The 25,119-nt window shown below is 42.1% G+C and overlaps 1 protein-coding gene across 3 annotated transcripts in view; it reads left to right on the top strand.

Annotated features, from left to right (window-relative positions):
• The first annotated feature begins 379 nt into the window (after positions 1 to 379).
• The window catches only part of LOC146785927 (uncharacterized), a 671,075-nt gene continuing 646,335 nt past the window's right edge, over positions 380 to 25,119 (top strand). For 2 of the 3 annotated variants that reach the window (XM_085635328.1, XM_085635327.1), the window contains exons 1-3: positions 382 to 624; positions 11,156 to 11,257; positions 19,562 to 19,649. In XM_085635328.1, the coding sequence (XP_085491454.1) occupies positions 427 to 624; positions 11,156 to 11,257; positions 19,562 to 19,649 (388 nt within the window). In that variant the 5' untranslated portion in view covers positions 382 to 426. Of the gene's footprint in view, positions 625 to 11,155; positions 11,258 to 19,561; positions 19,650 to 25,119 lie in introns of all 3 variants that reach the window. The other variant, XM_085635325.1, reaches the window with a different exon arrangement.

Below are 25,119 nucleotides of genomic sequence, written 5' to 3'. Positions count from 1 at the left end.
GTTGTCAATCCACTCAGCTTCACAGTTTTCATACTCTGTTATGCACTTCACCCGCTTAGCAAGATACCTTATTTACCTGGAAGGGATCACCAAGCTGAAGCACACAAAAAAGGATGAGAAAATCTGTTTACTCTTGACCAATTCCAGGCCTCATGGCCTGCACTGTGACCATTCAGGGGCATTCAGTTGTTTGTGCCCATTACTCAACTCCTGCTATGTCAAGAGACTGGCCAATAACCTTTGGGTTTTTAGTGATGTTTTAAAAATGTGTTTGCATTAACTTGCATTATCTGACTTGCTGAAACTGTGCAAACAGAGGGTCTAAAGCTCGTCCGCCCCCAGTGTTGTCGTGTATAAATATAAGTGCATTTGGTCAGTGAGGTGATCTGCTGTTCACTGCTTCAGGAACCGGGGTCCTCAGCAGCCATGAAGTGGTTAGCGCTGCTCCTCCTCTGCTTCCAAGTCTTCTCCAGTAAAGCTGACCACCACCAACCCATCCATGATGCCAGCTGCAATGACCCAAAAGTATTTGAAGCTATGGACCTGGCATTGAAAAAGTTCAACGCGGGCAGAAAAGAAGGAAACAAGTTTGCCCTGCGTCGGATCACAGAAGCTGGCACCACAGTAAGGGCTCAGTTTTAGCTTTACGAAAAGCACAGAGAAGCTATTGTAAGTGCAGCAGATGCAATGACGGCCAGGGAACAGAGGTTTGGGAGGATAACTGCACCCCAAATATGGCTGCCTTTTACCACCCATTTCAGTGAAAGAGAAGGGGTCTTGTTCCTTTTTTTGTATTAGCGAGCTTGTCGCCCTTGTTACGCCACTGCAAGACAGATAGGGGGCTATTCATGACGGTAAACTTACACAAGTACGTAAATCTACATGTGTAAATATACTCTTACACTTTTTAGTAAATTTACTATTTTTGTCTAGTCACCATTTATGAGTGTAAATTTACTACAAAGCATAGACTTACATGTCTCCGCCCCTGAAGTCAGCGATGGAGCCTAATTTATAAGTGTAAAGTTACTACTAATAGCTTTTCACACTGAGATGGGTCGCCACCGTGGTAGAGAATTCCCTATAGTAAAGTAAGGGAAAAGTAAAACGTTAAAAATATTATTAAGTTTTGAAAAGAATAATAAAATACTTTTATGATAAATCTTATTGTAAAATTATTTTCTGTATTCTATCCTATATTTTGTTTTAAATGTAGATCAAAATACAGAATGCTTCAGCACTGTTAACTCAACTTTGAACTAAGTATTTAATTAATTTAAATAAATTCAATTATAATTTTTCTAAAGAGATATATACAAAAGTATTCACCTGAAGTTGAATGTTTATATGCATTTATTATATATTAAATCTACTAAACATTATGTACAGAAGTAGTTTCAATTAATATATTTAAATAATAAATAAACCTACAATTATTTTTTATTTAAATGGGCTATTAAAATACTTAAAATGTAAATAAAATGTAAATAAAATGTAAATAAAATGTATGTATATGTGTGTGTCTGTGCATGTGTGTATAACATTAAATTACATCTATTTACATTTTTGAAAAGTCAAAATAAATAAATGTATTTTAACTTCATTTCCTAAAAGAATTTACTTTAAGTCCCTACCGCCAATGCTTTCTGTGGGAGGGTGTTGCACCCCCTGTGGTTGGTCATGTATGCTGCTAGAATTACTGTAAGTCTGAGATGGAATACATTTACTTCTATTTTGGGTTCTTTTTGGCTGCTATTGTGACTAGCATATGGCTTACTCTTTTGTGGCTAGGTGCATGTCTCTGCCTATACCCCTTCTTAATCCTCGCTAAAAGCCGGCCTGCTCTTCCCTTAACTCCTCCCATTTTGTTGTAAGTTTACCCATTTTCCAGCTATTCCTCCAGTTCCTCCACATTTACTACTAAAATGTAGGCCTCCTTGTGCAAGGATCTGTGCAGTCAGGGCGGAGAGCTATGCGCATAAAATTTAGGAGAGGCGGAGAGCTCCACCATAAGTAAGTGAAAGCATTTTGTAGTAAAAGAGTAGTGCTATATTAGTAGTAATAAGCGTACTACAAAATGCAGTTTGTAAATAGACCCCTGAGTTTGCTTTCTCTTGAGTGTGTAATTTGAAGGCTGCACGTGGAAGCAAATGTTGAGGCCTCCCCAGAAAGCGTGAGAAATGCATAATGGGGAACTCAGAAATAACATTCAAACAGAGGCAAGAATGTCATAGAGAATTAGCTGTAGGGAGAGCAAGGCTAGCCTAGAACATTTGAGACCACACCGGTGCAATTCGAATTTTGCATTAATGGAAGAAATGCATTATGTGGGATAAGGTAAACTTCTACATTGGAAGGGCTGTTAGGACAATGCATAGCAAGGCTGTGATAGGCTCTAATGATAACCAGAAAAAAGGGCCCCTATGACCGTATTTTGGGGAATACCAATAATTGAGGCACAGTGGACCCTCACACCCCTAGGTTCTAGCAGAGCTGAACTAATGATATTTAGTCTTCAATTTAGGAACTGATTCACAAACTTAACGTTGTAGTACATTTTGCAGCATTACAAAAATGTACTACAAAATGCAGATCACAAAATACATGCTGAGTTTAAGACTCCTTCCTCCCTATACATATGTATGTGGAGTTCTCCACCCTGACTGCTGAGTCTGCGGCCGTGGAGAATTCTGCACACAAAAATATAGGGGGGCAGATTTACAAGGAACTAACGCATCTGCATAGATGCGTCAGTTTTCTTGTGCCAGTGCCAAATGTCCTTGCGCCACCATGGATGCGCTGTATTTACAATACAGTGCTCCATGGCGCAGGGATTAACAGATGCGTCAGAAATACTAACGCATCTGTTGGTACAAAAGTGACGCATTTCTGGAGTTGCTCATGAAAGTGGCGCAACTCCAGCAATGTGCCACAACAGATAGGTCAGTCCCATACAAAAAGTCATGCATCATTCCTTACGCCTGGTCTGAGCAGGCACAGGGATTTTGACGCAGTGAAGGCGTAGAGTGACGCAGTGAAATTTTGTAAATTTCACTGCGTCAGTTCTACATGGCATTTTGTGTGGGAACACCTACCCTGCATTCATTATAGCACAGGTATAATGTGACTCAGGGCTTTACAACATGACAAATCTCCCTAGATGCGTCTCGCTGTAAATTTGCTGCATTGTATGCATCGCCGTTGTTTCAAAAAGTGACGCAATGGTGGTGCAAGGAGGCGCAAGGGGCCTGTAAATCTGCCCCAGGGAGTGCGTCATCGTAAAACTCCACATGTAGTTTGTGCATTCTGAAAAAGTAGTGTACCTACTACCAAGTGTAAGTTTACCTTTGTGAATCAGGCCTTTAGCGTTTTTTCGCAGTATACCCGCGCACACAATGGAAATATGATGAAAGCAGGCGTAAATTTACCATTCATCCGCACTATCTCATGGCTGATGCACAGCAACACTGTCTGATGCAAATGGCACCAAAGGCAGCGTGGATCAAAGTTTTTGGGGCCGAAAAGTTGACGAATACTCCCCAAAACGACTTTGCATTGCGTACCATCAGATCCCTATTAAATGAGCCAAAAATAGTATAATGGGGCAGGAACAATGCATCCTCCCGCAGGATTCAACGCAAAGCATAGATCTATACAACTGAATCCAGGTGCAAACAGTGGGCCCAAGAAGAATAGCATGATTTACAAACATATAATACACTTCATTTTAGTGACATTGCACGTATTCCATGATTTACCATGGACAATTGTCTGTGCATAGAATGTGTATTGGAGGGGATCCCTTGAGGAAAAATCTGATGAAAAACACCCTTTTTTCATCTTGGCGATTTGGTGCAACAATTAGTAATCCTATGTACACAGCTCTTTGTAAATATGAGGCTGCACGGTTTTTTATCCTCCAGGCTTTGACGTCTGCGGATTTTTACGAATGAGCACGTTTTAAGAAAGTTAGTAAATCTGTGCCTTATGTTCATAATTTTTAAATTGATAGGTGTTACTGCTACAGTGGATTTTCGTGATTGCATTATGCTGGTACACTTGGATTTAGAGACTCCCTCTGAATGAGTGTCTAATGGGGTGCCGCTCGTAGGGGCGGACTTTATCTTTAAAATTCTTTTTACCTGCCAACAACCATCAGGAGCTGCCCTGGTATTGTGGGGGAACTTTGAACAGCGTGGACGCCTCGGGAGGTTGCTGTGGTGCTTGGACTGCGAGGCCCAGGGTGCCCTGTTACTCAATCATCCAACGCACCTGATCCTCTTCCCGGCCACACCTCTCACCGCTATTTAATTGATACCAGTGTACGCGCTAGCGGGACGCGTGCGGGGCGTAGTCCGGGGCGAAGCCCGGGCCAAGGGCGGGCCCGTCTGAGCCCGTCCGAGATCGCCCGAGAACGGAACGGGACCCTCCTCTAACTTTCACCGATCAAGATTGTCTGTTGGTCGTTGAGGGTAAGCAATAGCTACTAGTCGGTAGTCTGTAATTTGGTGTGTTACTTATCAGTAGAGGCCGCTAGTGTGCATTAAACTAAGGATAATATGGCCAAAAGGGATGGTCCCATTACACAATCAACTGGGGGCGCTCTAATGGGTACCTTAGATAACTTTTTGATGCGAGTACAGTCAGCGCTTGCTAAAGATATTGAACTAACTGAAAAGAGACTATCTTTAGATATCCTATGTGACAAGAGGTCCTCTCTGGGAAATATGGCCAATATAAGATCACCACCGTGTCGCCAGCCTGATAAGTCGGATTCTCTGGGCTTCATAACTTCTTTGGTAGAGGAGCAACTTGGTGAAACAATGACATGTTCCCCATTTTTGATTGGATCACCGGATGAAATTGTCGATATTACGGGCATTGATAATGTGGCCTTAACGACCAAGTCTTTGTCAAACATTAAGACTCGTTCAGCCAGTAATGTTAAAGCGGTTTCTGTTCATCAACAACCAGCCCCTACTTTGAAAAAAACTCGCAGGGGAAATCAAAAGATTGCCGCTACTAATGCTAAGTCTGGCCCTGCTCCTACCCCTGCGTCAAGGAAGAACATAGCCCAATGCCCAAAAGCCACAATTACTGAAACAAGGACAAATCAAACACCATCTCTGGGGCCAATACTTACAGAAGACTCCGATATACCATCACTCTGGAGTAAACTGGAAAGTATTGTAAAAAATGTATGTGACCCGATTTATGAAAGGTTGGGCTCTATCGAAAGTAGGCTTGTATGTATGGAATTATCACTTGCCTCGGGCCAATCTCGGGGGGGTAGACAGGGACTGGGTCCGCAAAAAGAACGACCTAATGTACCAGGTCACTGTACTAAGACCAACTCCACCACTAATAACTTAACAACTGGTGCGGCGAAAGAAGATAATTTCCCCATTCCCCAGGTACCCCAACCCATCCCAGCTGATAATAATAGGGTAAGAGCTGAAGATCTTCCGCCGTGTGCAGGAATAAACGGTCTTGGGTCAGACAGGGCTAGAATTGATAAGCAGCCCCCACCTGTTCAACCCTTAGCTCAGGTTCCACCAGGATTAATTGATCTACATCTACCCCCTGAAGCAGCCCCCTATGTGGTGATTTTAACAGGGGTTCCGTCTCTAGCGAATGGTGCAAGGGAATCTTATTGGGACCTAAAGAACAAATGCACACATTGGCTAAATGTTAAGCGACCACTCCCGGCCCACATGTCTGCTGAAATCTTGTATGCCAGAAGAGTAAACTGGGTGGGCAGGAGGCCCAAAACGGCAAATGGAGATTGCGTTGTAATTAATTTCAGAGACAGACGATGTGTAGAATATATCTGTTCTTGGCCCCAGAATGATCCTTCATCCCAAATAAGCACAATGCCACTGACTTACTTCTATGCACCTGTATTTTTGCCCTTAGGTGGGATCACACATGGAGGTCTCTTGAGAAATGACAGTATCTTTGATGACATCAGATCAATCAATAGATTTGATGTGCTGTCTGGGTTAGCGGATTGTGACTGACTGATTGATGGCAGAGGATATCCCAATCATGATATGCCATATGTAGCCCCAGTTGTAGTGGATAACCATGAAAAGTCTTATGCAGCCTTAGTGATAGACGAGGGCCCAAGGCAAGGAGAACAGCTTAGCACAAATGGTGAAAGAGACGTTAATATACCTCTTCCCCAAACAAATATCATAGGGGCCAGGGACCAAGACCAACACGCTGTGTATCAAAATGAAACTTTAAACACTGAGGGCTCCCTATGTCATTCACCGGACGTAGCTCTTTCCATCTTACCTAATTTTGGGAGAACTGTAGGGGAAACTACCCTTTCAGGACATGTGTCGTTCTTATCATGGAACGTGGCGGGCATAGGATCTAAACTATTTTCACCCGCTTGGGCAGACTTCATTAGTAAGTATGACATCTGTCTTTTTCAGGAGACATGGTCACCTGAGCCTGTATTTATGTTGGGTTATTTGAATTTTTTTGTTCCAGCGGAAAAAAGGCCTAAGGGTCGGTCAGTTGGAGGTTTGGTCATCTGGATCAAACAGAGTTTGGAGTGTAATATTAAGCCCATCCCGACCAAGAGTGACGATATTTTGGGAATTAGGCTGACTTTCTCCCCAAACTTTAAAACCAACATATATAATGTATACGCTAGGGGCGTACCAGGTGGAAAAAAATCTGAGGTGGTATCAGCACTAAATACCTTGGTCGAGTCCAGCCCTGACGATGTGCTTCCATTGATTGCTGGAGACTTTAATACGACTTTTGAGCCACTAGTGCCTCAAGACTTGTTTTTAACAGAGGGAGAGGACCTAAGATGGGGTGTCCCACAGCTCGAGATAAAGACAATTAGTAAGTGGACTGAGGCGGCCCTGTACCTAAAAGGGTTCTGCCTGGGCAACCAATTGAGGGCGGCCAACGGCAGAACCATTTCAGATAGGACATGTAACAAAACGTTTGATAATGGTATCAGGGCAAGTAATATAGACTACCTCCTGGTCCACTTGAGGATGTGGCATACCCTTGTGGATATGGAGGTGAAGAAACGGGTTGAAAGCGACCACAACCCATTAGTGGCTATTTTTAATTGGGGGACGGGCGACAGTAGGGACCGAGCCTCTGAATTGGTAGGCCCAGCTGTCGCTCTAACAAATGACGAACGCCACCTTAAGTGGCATAAAGTAGTAGAACACCCTGATCTTATACATAGCATTGAGACCTACGTCGAAGAGGCGTTGATTTTAATACTGGCAGCTGGCACTAAACGCCAACCTCTAATTGAATGTGAGGAAATACATGGAAATCTATTTGCTAAACTCAAATCCTGTTTTAGTAGGCCTTTTTCAGCAAAACAGCCCCTAGAAGCAAGCAGGAGGATTGGTATAACGCCTCCTGTAAGCAAGCTCGTAGAGCTTTGGAACTTGCACTCAAACTAAAAGACTCAAGCAAGATAAAAATAGCTCGCAATATATATAGAAAGGCCCAATGGAAAGCAAAAAAGGAATGGGATGAGTGCGAGTGGCAAGACCTAAAAGCAGCATGCACAGACAAAAACCAGAAAAAGTTCTGGAATATTTTTAAGTGGAAGAAGGGTGAAATTACAGATAGTCCACATAATCATGTTCCTCAGAGTGCCTGGGTCGATTTTTTTAAACCACAATATTCAAAAGGAGCCGAGGATGTCAGTACTCACCATCAGGAGAGGATGTATTACAATAGCCCTGTGTTTAGTGTCGAGGAGGTTGACATCGCGCTTGATACGGTTACTCAGGGACGCGCACCTGGCATGGATAGCATCCCGGCCGATGTATTCCTGCATGATAGGCAAAGATGGCGTCTTTATATTACCCATCTAGCAAATGCCATAGCACAGGGAATGGCAATCCCCATTCTTGGAAAGGTGCTGAAATCGTCCCGATCTATAAAAAAGGGGACAAGTCACTGGCCAGTAATTACAGGCCTATTAGCTTGATCGATGCAATGCAAAAAATCCTGGGCCGGCTGGTTTTGGGCAAGATTCAGACATGGATAGAGGCTAGAAACATCTTAAGTCCCCTACAGGCGGGGTTTCGCCCAAAAACCAGCACAATAGATCAGGTCTTCAGGTTCATTGTCCTCTATTGGAGGACAGTGGTCCTAGAAAAGGGGGTTCTGTATGCTGTGTTCGTTGATCTGCGGGCAGCATTTGATCTGGTCCCACGCAGCAAGCTCTGGCAAGTCTTGGAGGGATTGGGGATGGCGCCGGAGTTGTTGGCTCTGGTCGTCCGCTTGCATGAGGACAACTTTGCCCGGGTCCGGTGGGGTCGGCAGGGCGAGGTAACGGAGTGCTTCCCTGTAGAGCGGGGAGTTCGGCAGGGTTGTGTCTTGGCACCGACCCTGTTCTCACTCTTCGTGAACGGGGTGGCCGAGTTCCTCTCCCGGGCCCCCTCGGATGCCCCGGCTATGGCCGGCACTCGTATTCCAGTTCTCATGTTCGCGGACGACACGCTGTTGATCTCCAAAACTCCGAGTGGCCTGCAGCTCACCCTCCGTCGCTTCGAAGAGTTCTGCTTGCTGCGTGGTTTGGAAATAAATGTTTCTAAAACCAAGTTTATGGTTCTTAATGGCCCTAACCCCTGCAGATCTTCTAAACCTTTTAATGGTGTAATTACAATGAATGGATCGCCCTTGGAGCAGGTCGATGCATTCACTTATCTAGGAGTCACGCTGCAGAAGAACTTGCATTGGAAAAGCCAGTTAGACTTGTCTACTTTGAAGTTTCAACAACAGACAGGTGCCCTTTTAAAAAGATTTAAAAGATCGCAAACACAACCAATAGGCCCACTCCTCGAAATTTACTCGATGAAGATCCGTAGTTCATCTTTGTATGGATCAGAGTTATGGGGGTACGGTAATAATCCAAAACGTTTAAACACTATGGAAAGCGAGTTCATAAGGAAAATTGTTGGTGTGCCCCAGAGTACCCCTTTGTTACCTCTTTACTGGGACCTTGGCCTGAAAACCCTACTAGACACTGCTAATTTGCGGCCATTGCTGTATTGGCGTAGGGTTTGGTCTACCGAGGAGCTTAAACACTATGCTTTGGGCCTGAAAGAAATAATGGAGAAAGACACCTCCCGTAAAATTGATTGGCTGGGGTCTATTAAATCATTACTTTATAGACTAGGGTGGTGTAACTTATGGGATGACCCCCAAAATGCGATATTCCCTTCAAAAGAAATTGTGAAAGCTAAATACTGGGAATTGATCGCCAGGGAAGCAGCTTCCAAGGGGAGCTCATCCCAATTAACAGCCAGATTTCTAGTAATAAAGGCCTATCACAGATATGAATTATTTTGGAGTCTGATCGAAACACCAACTGATCGTAAACTCTATTTTCAGTTTAGGATAGGTACCCTCCCTATCTGTACGTTTACCTCTAAATGGGCCAAAGGGTTCGCGGACAAATGTCCCAAATGGAGGGACACGACTGAGTCCTTGAGCCATTTCGTGTTCTTTTGTCCCCTTTATGTGCTCCCACGCAAAAAATGGGTATTACCTGTCTGTCGGTTTATAGGTACCAGAAAGCACGAGGTGGCACTAAGAATCCTGTGTACTGATTCGAGCCCGACGATTGCTATTGCAATGGCTAAATATATCAAGTGGGCCTGGATAATACGGTCCAGGCAGTCCGTTATGAATGTACCCAATGAGTAGGCACCCAAATGTAGTCATGTACTTAATTATTTACTTATTCATTGATCCCCTGCCTAGGATATTTTTGTAGCCTTGGTTACCAGTGCTGAGGAGGACTAAACATTGTCGTTTATATATGAAATGTTTTTAATCACTTGAGTGTACAGATAGTAATACTGTTCATTATAAATGAAGATTAGTGCTACATATGGTGTTTAAGCAAACTAGCCATGTTGGCAACTATACTTTGTTTTGTTTTAATTTATGTGATGTAAATGGCTGATGTATGATACTTTTATGACTTAATTGTCGAAATAAAGTTTTTTGAATGAATGAGTGTCTACTGTTTACGGATGGGAGGGTTACTAGTAAAAGGGTGTTGTCCATAAGTAGGGACTAGGAGCTAAAAGGAACACTGTTAAATCTTATTATGACTGTAGGGACAGCAAAAGTTTTAACTACGAACACAAACTCAGAAGTTAGGAAACTTCGCCTTGGGTTTTCTGAATTTAATAATCTTTGCTGAGTTTAACTTGTTGGAGTTGTGCTCTCCAATGGTTCCCAGCTGTGGGATTCCCCATTCTTTAAGGGCACCACTTCCTGGGCGTATTGTTTGCAAAAACACATAAAATTCAGAAAGATAAGGAATTATGCGATTCTGCAGTTGCAGCAATTTCGGCATAATTATGGATGTGCTGCATTTGCCACATAATCTATTATCTGCTGCATAATCTGCAGATATTACTCGTCCCCTTTTAATTACCTAGTGCTTTATTTCAGTGTTAAGCTGTTACTATTACCTTTGCCAAGACAACGTTGACAAGTGTAAAAAAATGCAGTAGTACTGTCATAAAAATGTGTCACATTTTTCTCTGCATATAATTTAGTCAACTCAGCTGCATGATTCGGTCCTCCCCTGCCGCATAATTCCAGTGGCCCTGCCTATAACGTTATGTGGAGCATTGCCAAGCTGAATACTGTTCCTTGAGAAAAATCAAGTGCGGTAAAATGGGTTTTAAAATGTATCAGCAGAATTCAACTGGGCCAGACAGGACCTTCTCCCAAAGATAAATTATCAGATTTTTGACAAAACTAGAGAGAGAATTCTGACCACTAAGGTCTCCCTTAAAATTGCGGTTCTTCTGTTGCAAAGCATTCTGGGAAATCGACATTGGCTAGCAAGGCCTCAGGGGTAAGTCTGTCTAGAACCTGTTTTATTGAAAAACTGTTTTATTGTAATACGACCTACCACAAGCTGACTTACTGTCTACAAGAGTACATGAAGAATGTGTTCTCATCACAGCTGAACTAAAATGTTTACTAGGTAAAATGAAATGTAGCTCCACCTACTGGTCTAAGGTCAAAGAATGACAGATGCGTTAATTTAATTTTGCGATTTTTGAAAGGCTCTGCTAGAATGCTATGTTCTGTCCAAGTAACACGTTTGTCGGCCTGTTTTTCTCCACAGGGCGAGAACTATCATGTGACATATGAAATCATTGAAAGCACATGTGCGGCTCAGGACGGACACGTGTGGCAAGATTGTCAGCTCAAACCTCGTGCAGAAGCGGTAGGAATTGTGTCTACATCTTGGAGCAGGGGCGTAGCTTTAGGGGTGGTGTTTGAGGTGTCAAACCCCTCATAATTGTGTAGTTGGGTACAGCTGCTTTCAGTCGGATATCATGAGGTGGCTTTCGGATTTCACCTGGATTTTGCAAGCACACACTGAAAAAATCGCACCCACTCTCATCTGTTTTGAAAGCCTTAAAATCTTGATTATTTACACATTGTATGTTTCTCTCCCTTAGTACTCCTACCAACCTTCATTTCTCTGACTTTCCATTGCTGATTGAGCCCCTCTCATGTGCCCTGCTTGTTGCTTAATTAGGCCTCCCGGTTTTATGGTATTTATTTTTTTGACATTTCCGTCTGTATCTATCCATATTTAGTTTTTGGCAACTTTATCTGTATTTATCCATATTTATAATGGAGTTTGTGAAAAAAATAAAGCTGAAACTGGTATATTTCCACATGTATTTAAGCAATAAATATGCAGTCATGCTTGAATGCCTGCCAGGTTTCAGTGATATAAACACCCGCAGAAGGTAAATCAATGCACTTAAATGAAAATATGCACATTTCATTATCAGCCTTGTGCATATCCACTGCTGTTTAAGCCTCTTTCCTAAAATTCCTTTCTTTTTTAACCCTGTTACCTATCAAACCACACAGTTATTGGCTTGACAGTCATGGCAAACTGTATTTAGAATCACTCAGAAAGCACCGAATTTTTTTATCCACATTTAAAAATAAATACAGAAAAGAAAGTAAATGGTTTTCTGTCTGTATTTATCTGTAAAAATTAGTAAAAATGGAAAACAGCGGGCCTTATGTATAATGTATTTTAACAGCATGATTGTTGGTATATCTGAATCTCGCATGTCCCACCCCTCCAATGTTGTTGACCAACCTACGCCCCTGTCTTGGAGCTGTTTAAAAAAATTGCTTTACTTTGCAGGAGAAAATATTTCAAAATATGAAATAGTTGCATTTATTCTGTGCCTCTTTCAGTTCTCAACATGTTACCTTTCTACCCCAGCACAGCGTTTGCATTGTAAACAGAGAGTCAGGCTATCAACATGGGCTGGTGGAAAGTCTTTCTGATCATTTGTGTCATTTCAGCCAAATTCCCACAGTATGGACCGAAACACTATACTTTATTGAGCAGTAGAAGAGATTTATTACAAGCTGTGCCTAATAGTACCTATGCTCAAGACATTACCCATTCATCCCCTCCTCCATCCCAGTGCTTATGACATGAGGTGGCCCTGCCCCCTCAAGACAGTTTCTCACCCAGGTTTTTCATAAACAACTAAGCGAGCATGTAATCTCTTTCTGTTTAATACTCCTACCCATCCCAGTCAGAGCTTAATTTGAGCTTGTGGTTTCCGGTGCTGGTCACTGTCACTTAATTGCCAACACCAGTACTTATGACAGTCTGCCACAGGGTGGCACTGTTTATCTAAATTAGAGATGAACACAACAACAGTTGCCTATTATTCAATAAACGTTAAAAGTGACTGATATGTGCTGCCCAAGACATTATTATAGCTGTCGGCCTGGATTAGTCTAAAGTGTCCCACTTGAAGGGTGTCATGGTTAGTTGTTGTGTTGGTTCTGTCACTGGCAGTGCTGGCAGGGGCAATGAGTGGTCAAGCTGCAGCGGGCCCTGGCACCTATGTTTTAAATTATTTTTTTGTTACAAATTAAGCACTGCCTTCCTTCCCTGTACAAATTACCTTCACCCCTCTCTGTCCTCATGCTTGTTTTTGTCTCCTACAGAATGTTTCTTTGTAAGGTAAACATTTCTTTTTAGAGATAATATTTAAGTGTGGCTGTGCTTCTGCTGTGGTGCTTTTCTATAGCAAATGCTGTTGAAGGTGCCCCCCCCCCGCATGTGCTGGGCTGGGCAGGAGACTTGGAGCGAGCCTACTACGGCGTGGTTATGCCCTTCCTTCCAAGAGAGGCCTAAATAGTTTCTGGCCATGCTTTCATTGTGTATTGGGAAAATAGGGATAGGCACTAGGGGTTTCTACGCTAACCTGAGTCTCGTGAGAAGAGAACTGGTTACTATGGAAACCACTTTGAAACAGGAGCCGCTACTTCAGCGCGGTACTTTGAGAGTACAAAGGCAAAACATGAAGCATTGCAAGTGCACACAAAACTACCACCATGAAGAAATGAAGCGAGACAAGCAGGAGCTTATCTCCTTACCTAGATCTGGCCTGCAGGCCATGATTTGGGAGGCTATCTGTGCAAAGTGCACAGTTTCAGGATGTGTTAAACCACATTATAGAGGTCCAGGAATTCGATTCTACACCCCAAGCAGTTGAGGAGGGATTTTATTCAAAATATAGCTTGCAAAATACAGAAGACCTTCCTTTCCATGTAATCTTAACAAAAATGTTATCAAAAGAATGGGAGACAAGTCTGCTATTCCACTTTTATTGAATAAAGGATATCTATTGCAAAGTTTTGAAGAGGAGTTCAATCCAGTGTCAAACTTAAACTCAATTATTTCGTCTATGGCATCAACCCCCTAATTAGCTTCTGAAAAGTCTCTGCTCACAGATCCTGGTGAGTAAAAGTCAAAAGTGCATTTACTGCTATCAAGGTTGCTATTCGTCCGAGTTTTTATGTGGCTTAGGCACCTCAAACATTATTAGAAGCCTTACAAACATTATCTTCATGAGGGGCCTGAACCTACCTCAATCCTAGGGAACATGGAGTTGCTAGCAAAGTTCCTTTCAGATACAACCTTTGACTCATTCTGGTCAACTGCTACTTCTGCAGGGGCTTGCATAGCAGGGAGAAGATTACCTTGGTTTACAGTAAGGGAAGTCAATGTGGGACAGAGATCAAAAATCCATTGACTTCGGTTTTTTGGCCAACATTGTTTGGGCCAGAATTAAAACGACCTAGTACAAAAAAAGGCAGAGGAGAAATAAATGTAGCTGTTCAGGCCAACTCTGGCAAATAATAATTCCTCCAGAAAACAGCAATGCAGGTGTTACAAGAATCCTGTCGACCCTTTTGAGGTCAAGCCTGTGGCAAAGGTGGCTGTGTCGCCTAGCTTCTTCTCTAAGGCGGAGGTCAACTTGGGGATAGTTTGCAAGTTCTTCAGGAACTGGGATTTGTTCTGAATATTCAGAAATCAAATCTACACCCAGGCCAAGCAAGACTGTTTATAGGAGTCAAAGTCACCATGGAGAACGTTTGAGCCTATCTTTTGGAATCAAAAAGCATGAAGTTAAAAGACACTTCACTACAACTCCTATCTCTTCCACAAGCTCCCTTGGGTTCTGCTTGAGAGAGATCAAGGTCTGATGGCAGCAACCACAATGGAAATGCCATTGGCACGTCATCGCCTAAAGCCTCTTCTTATCACTTGCTGACTCATTGGTTATCCATGTCTCAAGATACAAGACATTGATTCCTGTTTGATATTCAATAGCCCAAGATCTACCGTGGTGGCCAGTCCCTGAAAATGTGCAAAATGGATTGTTATTGGTTCCCTAATCTTGACAAGAGATGACAGTCAGTAGGGGTGTGGAGCCACTTTGGAGGGGATGCAAATCCAGGGAAGTTGGACCCAGTCAGACTCTCTGAAGTCTTTTAACGAGAGAGTTGTAGCAATCATAAGAGCTCTTCAAACATCTCCCCCCCCAGATATAAGGAAAAGTAATAGAGGTACAGACAGACTACCAAGTAGCCCGAGCTACGTCAATAATCAGGGGCGGGGTGTGTAACAAAATTAAAAGCACCAGCAAAGGTACCAAAGAACTTTTGCTTATGGGCTGAAACCCATTGGATTTCCCCAAGCACAGTTTACATCTGCGTAAGGGACAACTTCCATGCAGACAGCCTGAGCAGGAAATATCCTATCCTCTGTGAATTTCCATTTGGAGAAGGAAGCATTTCAGTAGATCATTGCTTACTTTGGCCATCCATGGTTAGATCTGTCTTCATTTCTATCCAGTGTGCTCCTTCCTCCTTTCTGCGTGGAAACATGATACCAGGAGGCATGGAGGAGAGACACAATTTTCAATTTTGTGACCGGCCGGCCTTATGCATGCATTCACTTCCCCTTCTCCCAAGCTGCTTCAGAAGATTTGGGAGTACATTGTAACAGTGATTCTGATCCGCCCTTATTGCAAACAAGAGCATGGTTTCCAACTTTTATGCAACTGTCAATCCATCAATGCATCCCTCTTCTTCATATGTGTTCCTCGTGTTATACTCGGTTTGCTCAGAGGCATCTAGAGTTGCTCCACCTCACGGGGTGGATGTTGAGAATCAAGAAAATCTTCCACTCTTAGATTTAATGCTCAGCATTTGAAACATTATGAGCATCGGTGTAAATATAAAGATTTGATCCCTACTTCCTGTAATCAGTTCAAGATCTTAGACTTCCTAAAGGAGGTTTTTCAAAAATGTATATTATACTGGCTATTTCGATTTTAAAGAGTGATTGGAAGCTATTTAAAAAAATGTGTTCCATTTGTAAGACGGTTGCTAAAAAGATTTATGCCAGGGTATGGCTACTGCTCTTCCTCTTTGGAATCTCCCTTTGGTACTAAAGGGTTTACAAAGTCCCTCCTTTGAAGCTTAAGAAGCAGCGACAATTCAGCAAGCAAAAGTAGTAGGAATTGTAGCCTTCACATTGACAAAAAGATTTGGAGAACTAAGGGGCACATGCATCATACTAAATATCGGTCGCAAAGGGGCAGATTCTCAGAATCTGCCCCTTTGCAACCGGTATTTTTGCATTTGGGATGCATCAACCCAAATGCAAATTTGCAATTTAGGTAATCACAAAATTTGTGATTACTTAAATTGCGAATGCATTTAGGGAATCGCAAATTGCGATTCCCTAAATGCAATACATGATGCAATTTCAAATAGCGATTTCGCTATTAGGAATCACAAATTACCATCAATTTAAGCTTGATGGTAATTTGCAAAAACTTTGAAAAAAGCACTAAAGTACATTTTTCAAAGTTCCATGTTACAGACACACATACCCTTGGGGCATGTGTGTGCGCAACAGGTGGTCGAATGGAAATTTCAGGGATACAACAGGGTGTCCTTTTGGCACCCTTGCACCCTTGAAATTAAATGCGCAATTTGTGAGTACCTATTGGGTACTCGCAAATTGCACATGCAATTCCCATTCATTCCTATAGACCTCTAGGCCCATAGGAATGAATGAGAAACCATTCCTTAAATGCGACTCGCAATTTGCGAGTCGCAATTAAGGAATGTGTAAGAATCGCAATTGTTTTTGCACTTCCTATATGCATAGGGATTTGCGATGCCTAAATAGCGATTTCTTAAAAATCGCTATTTAGGAATCGCAAATCCTAACTTTGATGTATGTGGCCCCAAGAGCCTTTGGGGTCTATTAGGATGGCGGGTCGATGGCCGCCACCGGGCCGGCGGTGGCAACCGCCGGACCGGTGGCGGACATTCGCCCACAATCACAACCCTGAAAACTGCCGGTCCCATTAGCATGGCGGTGACGACAGCAGCGGTGAGAATCTCCGCCCGCCACTTTTCCGCCGGTAGCAGTCCGCAAGCATGCCTAGCGGGCGGAACTGGACCGCCACAATGATGCTGGTGCAGGGCCATGCTGCGCCGGCATGATTATGATGCCGGCGGTAGCCAGCCCTTCCGCAGCGGTGGAACCGCCATGGAAAGGCATGCAGAGAATGTCTCCGGGGGCCCATTGCGGGCCCCCAATGTGTTGGGGGTGTGTGTGGGTGCACTGGGGGGGTCATGTCCCTGTACTAGGTGGCAGGCACTGTGCAGTGCCTGCCACGCAGTGCAGTGACACGCATGACATGCTCCTTTTCACACCGCAGCAGTGCTTCTGGCAGCAGCAACTGCCGCAATGTTAATCGCCAGAATCCGACCGGTAATGCCGTGATCCTTGCGGGTGGTCTTTTCCCGCTACCATGGCAGTCGGAGAGATTTTCCGCCCGCCATCCTAATTTTTTCCTGATAAATTAGTGTTACTTCTAAATTTAAACCGAAAGTGCAATCCCAGTTTGGGTGCTCCCCCTGAATATCGAATCAACAATATTTCTGGCGCAGAATATCGAAGACGGAATATCGAAAATAAAATATAAACAGGAAACTGTGTCTAGATTTTCTATAGGTAACTTCACAAACATGTTGTACCTATGCTGTACATGCATCCACATGTTACACAGATGTTGAGTTAAGAATAGCAAAACTATACTACCCTATATGCAATGACCTTTCGATATTTGTCCATCGTTATTCTGTCCTTGAAATTAGTGTGCCATGATATTGTTAGTGTTGATATTCAGTAGTACAATCTCAGTTTTATTCAACAAATGGAGTTATTCTTCCAGTCTTTGTTTCTGATTCATAGTCTAATTTATTCTTTGATGCTAGATGTAAGAAGAGCCCTACTATTCTACCTAGATAGAAAAAGAAATGTATGAGATTCAGAATACCTTTTCTTGTTGTGTTTGCCAGCTAAAAAGGGGCAGAAGCCCTCAATTGCAACAAAAAGTCAGTCGTCAGGCAATCAGACAAGCTTGTTCATCATTGGTAATCTCCATGCCTGGGAACATCCAAGGTAGAGACACCAGACGAGGCACAGGGGGTTTTTCTGTTGCAAATTTGCAGGGAAGCAACATGGTCAAATGAGGCAGATTTGTGAAGGATTAATGACTCTATTACTAACTGGTAATCTTCAATTTGCAGATCCATAGTCCTCCCCATCATAGTTCTACATACCCTCCTTCCTACCTTTATTTTCTTTGCCTCAGAGTTAAGATTTTATACCAGCAGGAGTTGGTAGAGAGTAAGGGGGTTGATACGACAAAGAGGAGGAGTGTTCTATAGAAACTGAAGAAATACTCAGTTGCTTATTAAACACTTTGAAATAAAAAATCTTTCGGAGGGTAAGCACCTCATTTTGTAAGGACTGTGACAGGTAGGACTATGGATCAGGTTAATAAAGATTATCAGTAAGTAATAGTTTTAATGCCCATTGTCAGTTTCAAAACTTGTAATCATTTAGGAATTTTGCAATACATAAATACCAATCTCTCTTGTTTCCTTATCTTGGTGAATGGAATTAATTGGTATTTCCCCAGGGGGAAGTTCCATGTTGTTTTCAAACATACCAGTAATAGCGGCCCCTGTGCTGTATTTTCTTGTCAAACTTAGAATATTGGGCAATATGTGTTGTATCCTACCTTACCATATACCATTAATACAGCATCAATTCAAGCTTCATATCTAGGTATGACTCACAAGAGAGACAAATCCATGATTTGCAGACTTTCCTATCACTTTCATAGAAATACTGTTGTTTTGTGTTCACAAAACTCTTCAGGAGTAGACTTGCAAATCAATGAAAATCATAGAGTTCTAACTGTACACCTGTTTCCCTAACCCGTATGCCGGCTGATTGTCTGCACAAAAGCAATAGGCTGTTTTAGAATTGGAAGAAATATGTATTTCTAAATTTTTGCAAATCTTTTCATTTCCATATAAAAAAAAATTCAATCCGAAATTCCTTATTATATATCCCTAAAAAATAGATATTTGAGGATCTTTCTGACTGCGTGCACCTATTTACTCTAACCCTTTTTGGAGTAATTTACACATGAAATGAGGATGGAGCACTGCATTGGGAAAGTTCGTTAATAATCAAAAAGTAGTGACATTGTGGGTGTTCTCAACATTCCAAATGGCTGTCCCTCTACTCCCCCAATAGGAATGCCCCTAGGATAGGAATCCTTTTCTTAAACTTGGGATAGCAGAGAATCTGGTATGGTTGAACATATAAAAAAATTAGATTCTGTGAAAAAGGGTTTTGGAAATCCAACCGTAAATAAAACAAATTCTGACCATGGGTTACACCTATTAGCAGAGAGCCTGGTACTTGCAGAGTAAAGATGAGTACATTATGTGAGTCTTTCACCCATCAACCACAAATACACATACTGAAGAAACTGCAAAGGGTGTTTGACAGCAGTAATGCCACTTGTGATATGTTTGGTGTTTGTTTTTGGTACTAAGCCCAAATATGATCTAGTTATCTGCTAATGTGTATCACCCAATGGGAATGATGACTATGTTGTTTGTTAATATTCTTTGAAGGCGGTGTTCAAAATGTTAGTATAAATGACCTTCCATTCGAACACTCTGTGGGAAGGTAAAGACTAATTCAATCTAAAGTGAGACAGAAATTAATAAAACAGAAGGAGCTATTTGTTATACTTGTTTTGAAAATCACTGTTGTGTTGTAAACGTTTTTGTGTATTTGTAGGCCATTGGTGTATGCCATGCGGAGGTTCGCATCAACACTACAGGGAAGACCGGCAATGTTATTTCTCAGGACTGCAACATCACCCCAAGTAGGTAACTTATGATGATAATGGCGTGTTTGAACCATGGTAACTAAAGGACCTTCCAATATTGTGTGTAAATAGAGCAAACAGCTGCAGAACGCAACCTGACCCAAAGACATCACCAGTGTCGGACTTGGGCAAAAAAGACCAGGGCTCCAAAATAAAAGTGGACCCCCATTAATGAACCAGCTAAAAATAGTGCCACACATTTGCAAAGCTACCCATTTTTGGACTTGTAAAGATAAGCTATATAAGTAGTTTGCAAGGTAGGGGAGACTGCATGCATTTGTGTTGGCCGTAGGCAATGTTTGTGGTAGTATCAGAAAAATCAACAGTAAAAACAGGCCCACCAGACCATAAAAATGGCCCACAAACTACAAAAAAATGGGTCCACACACTGATCTAAGAGACCAGCCCATCGGGCACTGTCTGGTCTACCCATACACCAATCCGATTCCGTGAATCACTTACTGTCCCTCGTTCCAAAACAGAGAAAAATGTAGTCTCTTATTTGAAGCAAAAAGAAAAAAATATTTTGTTAAATGTGAATCCCCAAGATCCAAGTGCTCACCTGCAAAGATATGAATGAGTGGATGACAAACATCCACCACCAACATGTCTCCTACCTCCGTGGGCTTTGTCATGTTTGTGTTTGAGTACTTATTTTATTGTATGTGTATAGCATGAGATTTATAAAACCTAAACCTATCTGTAAAGCAAGTGACTTCTGTAGAGCAGAGTATAGCAAGGGTTCAAATAAGAGTGAAGCTTACGTTTGGTCGGTCTGGTAATTCTTGATGTAATGTCTCAAGCTTATGGACTGTTGTTAAAAGTAATATCAGCAAAACTTTTGCCAACTTTGACATATGGAAGTGAAGCATTGTGTGGAAAAGACTCAGTCAAAATTAACAATGCAGTCCCGAAAATTTATAAAGCCCTCTTCTTAACTCCACATAATGCATCACCCACCCAGATACGAATGGAATTTGGGATGACTAATCAGGCACTTGTGCGAAAACGCCAATTTATTAAAGTGTGGAAAAGGATAAAAATGGATACTGTAAATCAATTGTCCAAATTATTGTGGCAGGAAATAAACTTAAACTGAAAAGCCCAGGCGTGTAAATATCTATTTACAGCATTAGAGGAATATTCAGTAAAGTCGGTCTGGGAAATGCCGATTACCTTGAACTCTTTTTAAAAAGTTATTAATAGTACAACAAAGCATTTATCACTACTCTTGGATAAAGATACCTTCTCAAACATGCATGGCCCCTAATGAATGGCAATACCAAGGTAAAAGTTCAACCGTACCTCGAAATTCCTTGGTCTGTGAAGTTCAAGCAAATATTCATAAAAGCTCGCTTTGGAGTATTTCCGGGCACATGTCATCTAATGCCATGGTTAAGTACAGAGGGACCAATGACCATAAAACTGGTCCACAAACTACTAAAAAATGGGCCCACACACTGATCTATGAGACCAGCCCATTTGGCACTGTCTGGGCTCCTCATACACCAATCCGATTCCGGGTATCACTCACCGTCCCTCGTTCCAAAACAGAGAAAAAAGTAGTCTCATATTTGAAGCAAAATGAAAAAATATTTTATTGTTAACTGTGAATCCTCAAGGTGCACGTGCTCACCTGCGAAGATAGGAATGAATGGATGACAAACATCCACCACCAACATGTCTCCTACCTCCATGGGCTTTGTCATGTATGTGTTTGAGTACTTATTCTAATATGTGTATAGCATGAGATTTATAAAACCTAAACCTAGCTGTAAAGCAACTAACTTCTGTAGAGCAGAGTATAGCAAGGGTTCAAGTAAGAGTGAAACTCACATTTGGTCGTCTGGTGATTCTTGATGTAAAGTCTCAAGCTTGTGGGCTTTTAACCTGTTTATTTATGGGTGAGATGTAGATTTTAGATTTTTCCCAAGTTGCATAGCCTCAGAGGGTGTAGCTTTGGGTGTGATTTAAAAAAAAGGGATACATATGCTTATTGTGTAGCTAATCTCAGAATTAAAAAAGTGACAAAACGTTTTGACCACTCATGGCAGCTGATGAGACTGGTGTGGTTTGGCAATGTCCACAGATGGCTCTTGTTGGAAGCTCTAGGGCTGCAGACAGGAACCTGCAGTCCTGGGAATCTGCCTGGGCACCTATCCGAAAGCAAACCATTTTGCCCGACATGCCCAAAACACACCAAAGGAGATCACCAGCTGGCCTGTTCCCAAACAGTAGTGTTTCTCAGATACCTCTACACCATGCTTACTCATTCCTAATGTCTGCATTGGCCCTGGATGTCCTCCACAGCACTTCCTGATGATCAAGGGAGGATGCATCTTTAGACTTTCCATTTCCATTGCCAAGATGTCCTTCCCATGGAAATGTAAACGGTTTTGTCACAAATGTGTAAGCTTAGGAAATAGGACAAAATTGTAGCACTATTCACAGTCCAAGGTTGTCTCTTATGCTAACTATGCATGCATGGTAAAAACATGTACCTCAGTAGAGATATATTTTTAATTCCTTTTGAAACTGAAAGAGTTTGTCAGATATATACTGAGATGAAATTCCAGATTTTAGGTGCCTAACAGGAACAGGCATGTAATCTAGTCTCCACCATCTTAGTTTTTTGTCTTGAGGCTGGTGATGATGCAGCAACAGGGGTTATGTAGACCAGCAATACCTTGATCTTGCTCACAAGGTGCAATGATGTGTTAGAGTTCAGAGCACTGAAAAGGATGCAGTAGTCCATGAGCGTGCTTGTGAACCAGTTTTATTTTCATGTCAGTTAGCCAGTTTGGGATGCTGGCCAGCAAGCAAACTTTTGCCTTCTTCGAAGTGTGTAAGGGATAATGGTTCAATGGTTGGTATGATGGGTTCTAGCAGGAATTCCTTGAAGCACCGGCAGCTAGTTTTATGCTGGCTTTGTCTTCTTTGTGATGTTTGTCTTGAAGTTAAGGATTTAGAAATGTAAAGGTCTAACCAGACTCCACCATGGTAATACGTAGAGGTTCAGACTGTTAATGGTAGCCTTTATATTGTTTTTCAGTACAAGTACATTCTTGACAGTCATGTCCGCTTGTGAAAGTAAGAACAAGTGTGTTGAACACTTATAGAGTTCAGTGCAGCCTCAACAGATTTACCGAATTCTAGTAGAAAGGACATTAAATCGTAGCCTTGAGTTAATGCTGTAAATAGCCACATCTTTAACAATTTCCTAAACTTCAGGTGAATTTTCTGTTGTCTAAGGGTCAATGGTAGAGTAGGTAAAAGAGCCGGAAAACTAGTGAATATTGTGAGATGCCATGCATAACATTGTTGTAAAAAGACTAGTCCATTACCATAGAAGATTTCATGACATGTAGTCAGGCACTTGAATGCACTTCAAGGTGACCCTTTAATGAATGGGGTGCCAATGCAGGTTGACAGGACATTGAGCAAAAGGTTCAAATGTTTCAGGCTCACGAAGAGTCTGGTTGCAACATTTTGCCCAAATAGCAGACATGACATCATATGTTTGGGATGATCCAAATACACCAAGTTACTCTTGGCCAACTGTGATATTAAAATGGCCTGGGCGACAACATTCCAGCAATCCAAAGGCTGTAAAGGGAGAATATTTCTATGGGCTTCGAACCATGAAAATGAAGTGTAACAAACGTTCTGGATGCGAGACTTAAAATAAGGTTTTGAGAAAGTTCACTCCTGTGAGTGATTTTTCTATAAATGGTAGCCACATATAAAATAAATTCTCTACTCACAGAGCACTTAAGCCACACAATGTTTATTGCAAATAATAGAGCTTCACAAAATCACAGGGATTACATCCGCAGAATCCCTTTTTCCGAAGTGTTTCCAAATTCCAAAATGAAGTTACTGGCCCCTACCAAATCGCGGTTTGGATGGGTGTGTAAGGCGCCAGTTGGTATGCTATGTATCAATGGTTTATGACTGTAGTTCCTTTAAGGAACGTGGACTACTCTAAAAAAAAGTTTTAGAATGACTTCGCTTGAAGGCCATCATACATACTATTGCAGCTAATCACAGGGTTTCGCAAGTTTTGACCTGCCGAATGACTATTAACCCCTTTGCTGCCAGGCCTCCCCCCCATGCCATGCCCTTTTTTTTTTAGCAATTTGGGGTAGTTTGCGCTTAGGCCACCATTTTCTTTTGTTCCCATAAGGTATCCATGCCAAATTTACGTCCTTTTTTCCCAACATCCTGAGGATTCAAAGGTACCCTGGGTTTGTGGATTCCCCTGGAGGGCATGAGAAATTTGGCAAAATACAGCTACATTCATTTTTGGGGGGGGAAACATGGGAAAAAAGTGCTGCAGAAGACAGCACCTGTTTTTTTTCCTGCAAATGGTACCAACGTAGGGTTCGTGGTGTTGAATTTATCATGGTTTCAGCTTTCAGGAACAGGCAGAATTTTTGTCAGAAAACCAACATTTTCTACAGTTGTGGCATTTTACTGGGACATAGTCTATTTTTCCTATTTTTTATGCTTTCAACATGCTTCCAGTTAGTGGTAGAAATGTGTGTGAAACTAATAATGGATCCCAGACAGCTATACATTTATGAAAAGAAGATAATATTCTAAATTCCGCAAGGGGTTATTTGTGTAGGTCCTTTAAGGTTTTCCTATAGAAAGTAACAGTATAAGAAAAATATTGAAATTGAGTTGAAAAAACACAGCTATTTGTGCCTACATTTTCACTTGTAACGTCTTCTAACTTTGCTAGAGTTTTTAAGCAATATAACGTTACGTCCGTGGGATGCTTCTGATTGCGGGAATCTTTTGGGCTTGTAGGTTCACTAAGAATCTGAGATCCCCAGAGCCAATAACTGAGCTGCAACTTGCAATGTTTTTTCATTGTGTATCAAGTGTACAATCAATCAGTCAATCAATCAGGATAGTTGTAAGCGCGCTACTCACCCGAGAGGGTGTCAAGGCGCTGGGGGGGGGGGGAGGGGTAATTCAGCAGTTCCACTCATCCGAAAAGCCAGGTCTTGAGGGCCTTCCTGAAGGTATCCATGGAGTGGGCGCGTCTGTGGTCGATCAGGATCTTGTACCTGGTCTTGGCTGTGATGCAGGAGAAGGCTCTTCCCCCTGCTTTGGCTCTGTGGATGGGTGGGGTCATGGCGAGGAAGAGGTTGGCGGATCCGAGGTCTCTTTTAGGTAAGTGGAGGGTGATTCTGTCATTGAGGTACAGCAATGCATTTGGTAAAATATAAACAGTGAAAAATAGGTATCAAGGAAACCTATGTTTTTCCTGATTGGGAGCACAATATGGAGTTCAGAATCAGTGGTTATTTGCACATCTCTGAATTTGTGGGTAGCCATACTAGCATGTGAATTAACGGTCATTTTTCAAAATGTCTTTTTTTTCACACATTGTCTTACATTTGGAAGGCAGAAATGCAAAAAAAGACAACTCGTAATAGAACTGGTTCTACTACTC

This window comes from Triturus cristatus, chromosome 11 (assembly GCF_964204655.1).
Source record: "Triturus cristatus chromosome 11, aTriCri1.1, whole genome shotgun sequence".
NCBI lineage: Eukaryota > Metazoa > Chordata > Amphibia > Caudata > Salamandridae > Triturus > Triturus cristatus.
Note: the sequence above shows the minus strand (reverse complement) of the source record. Positions and strands in the feature narration are given on the sequence as shown.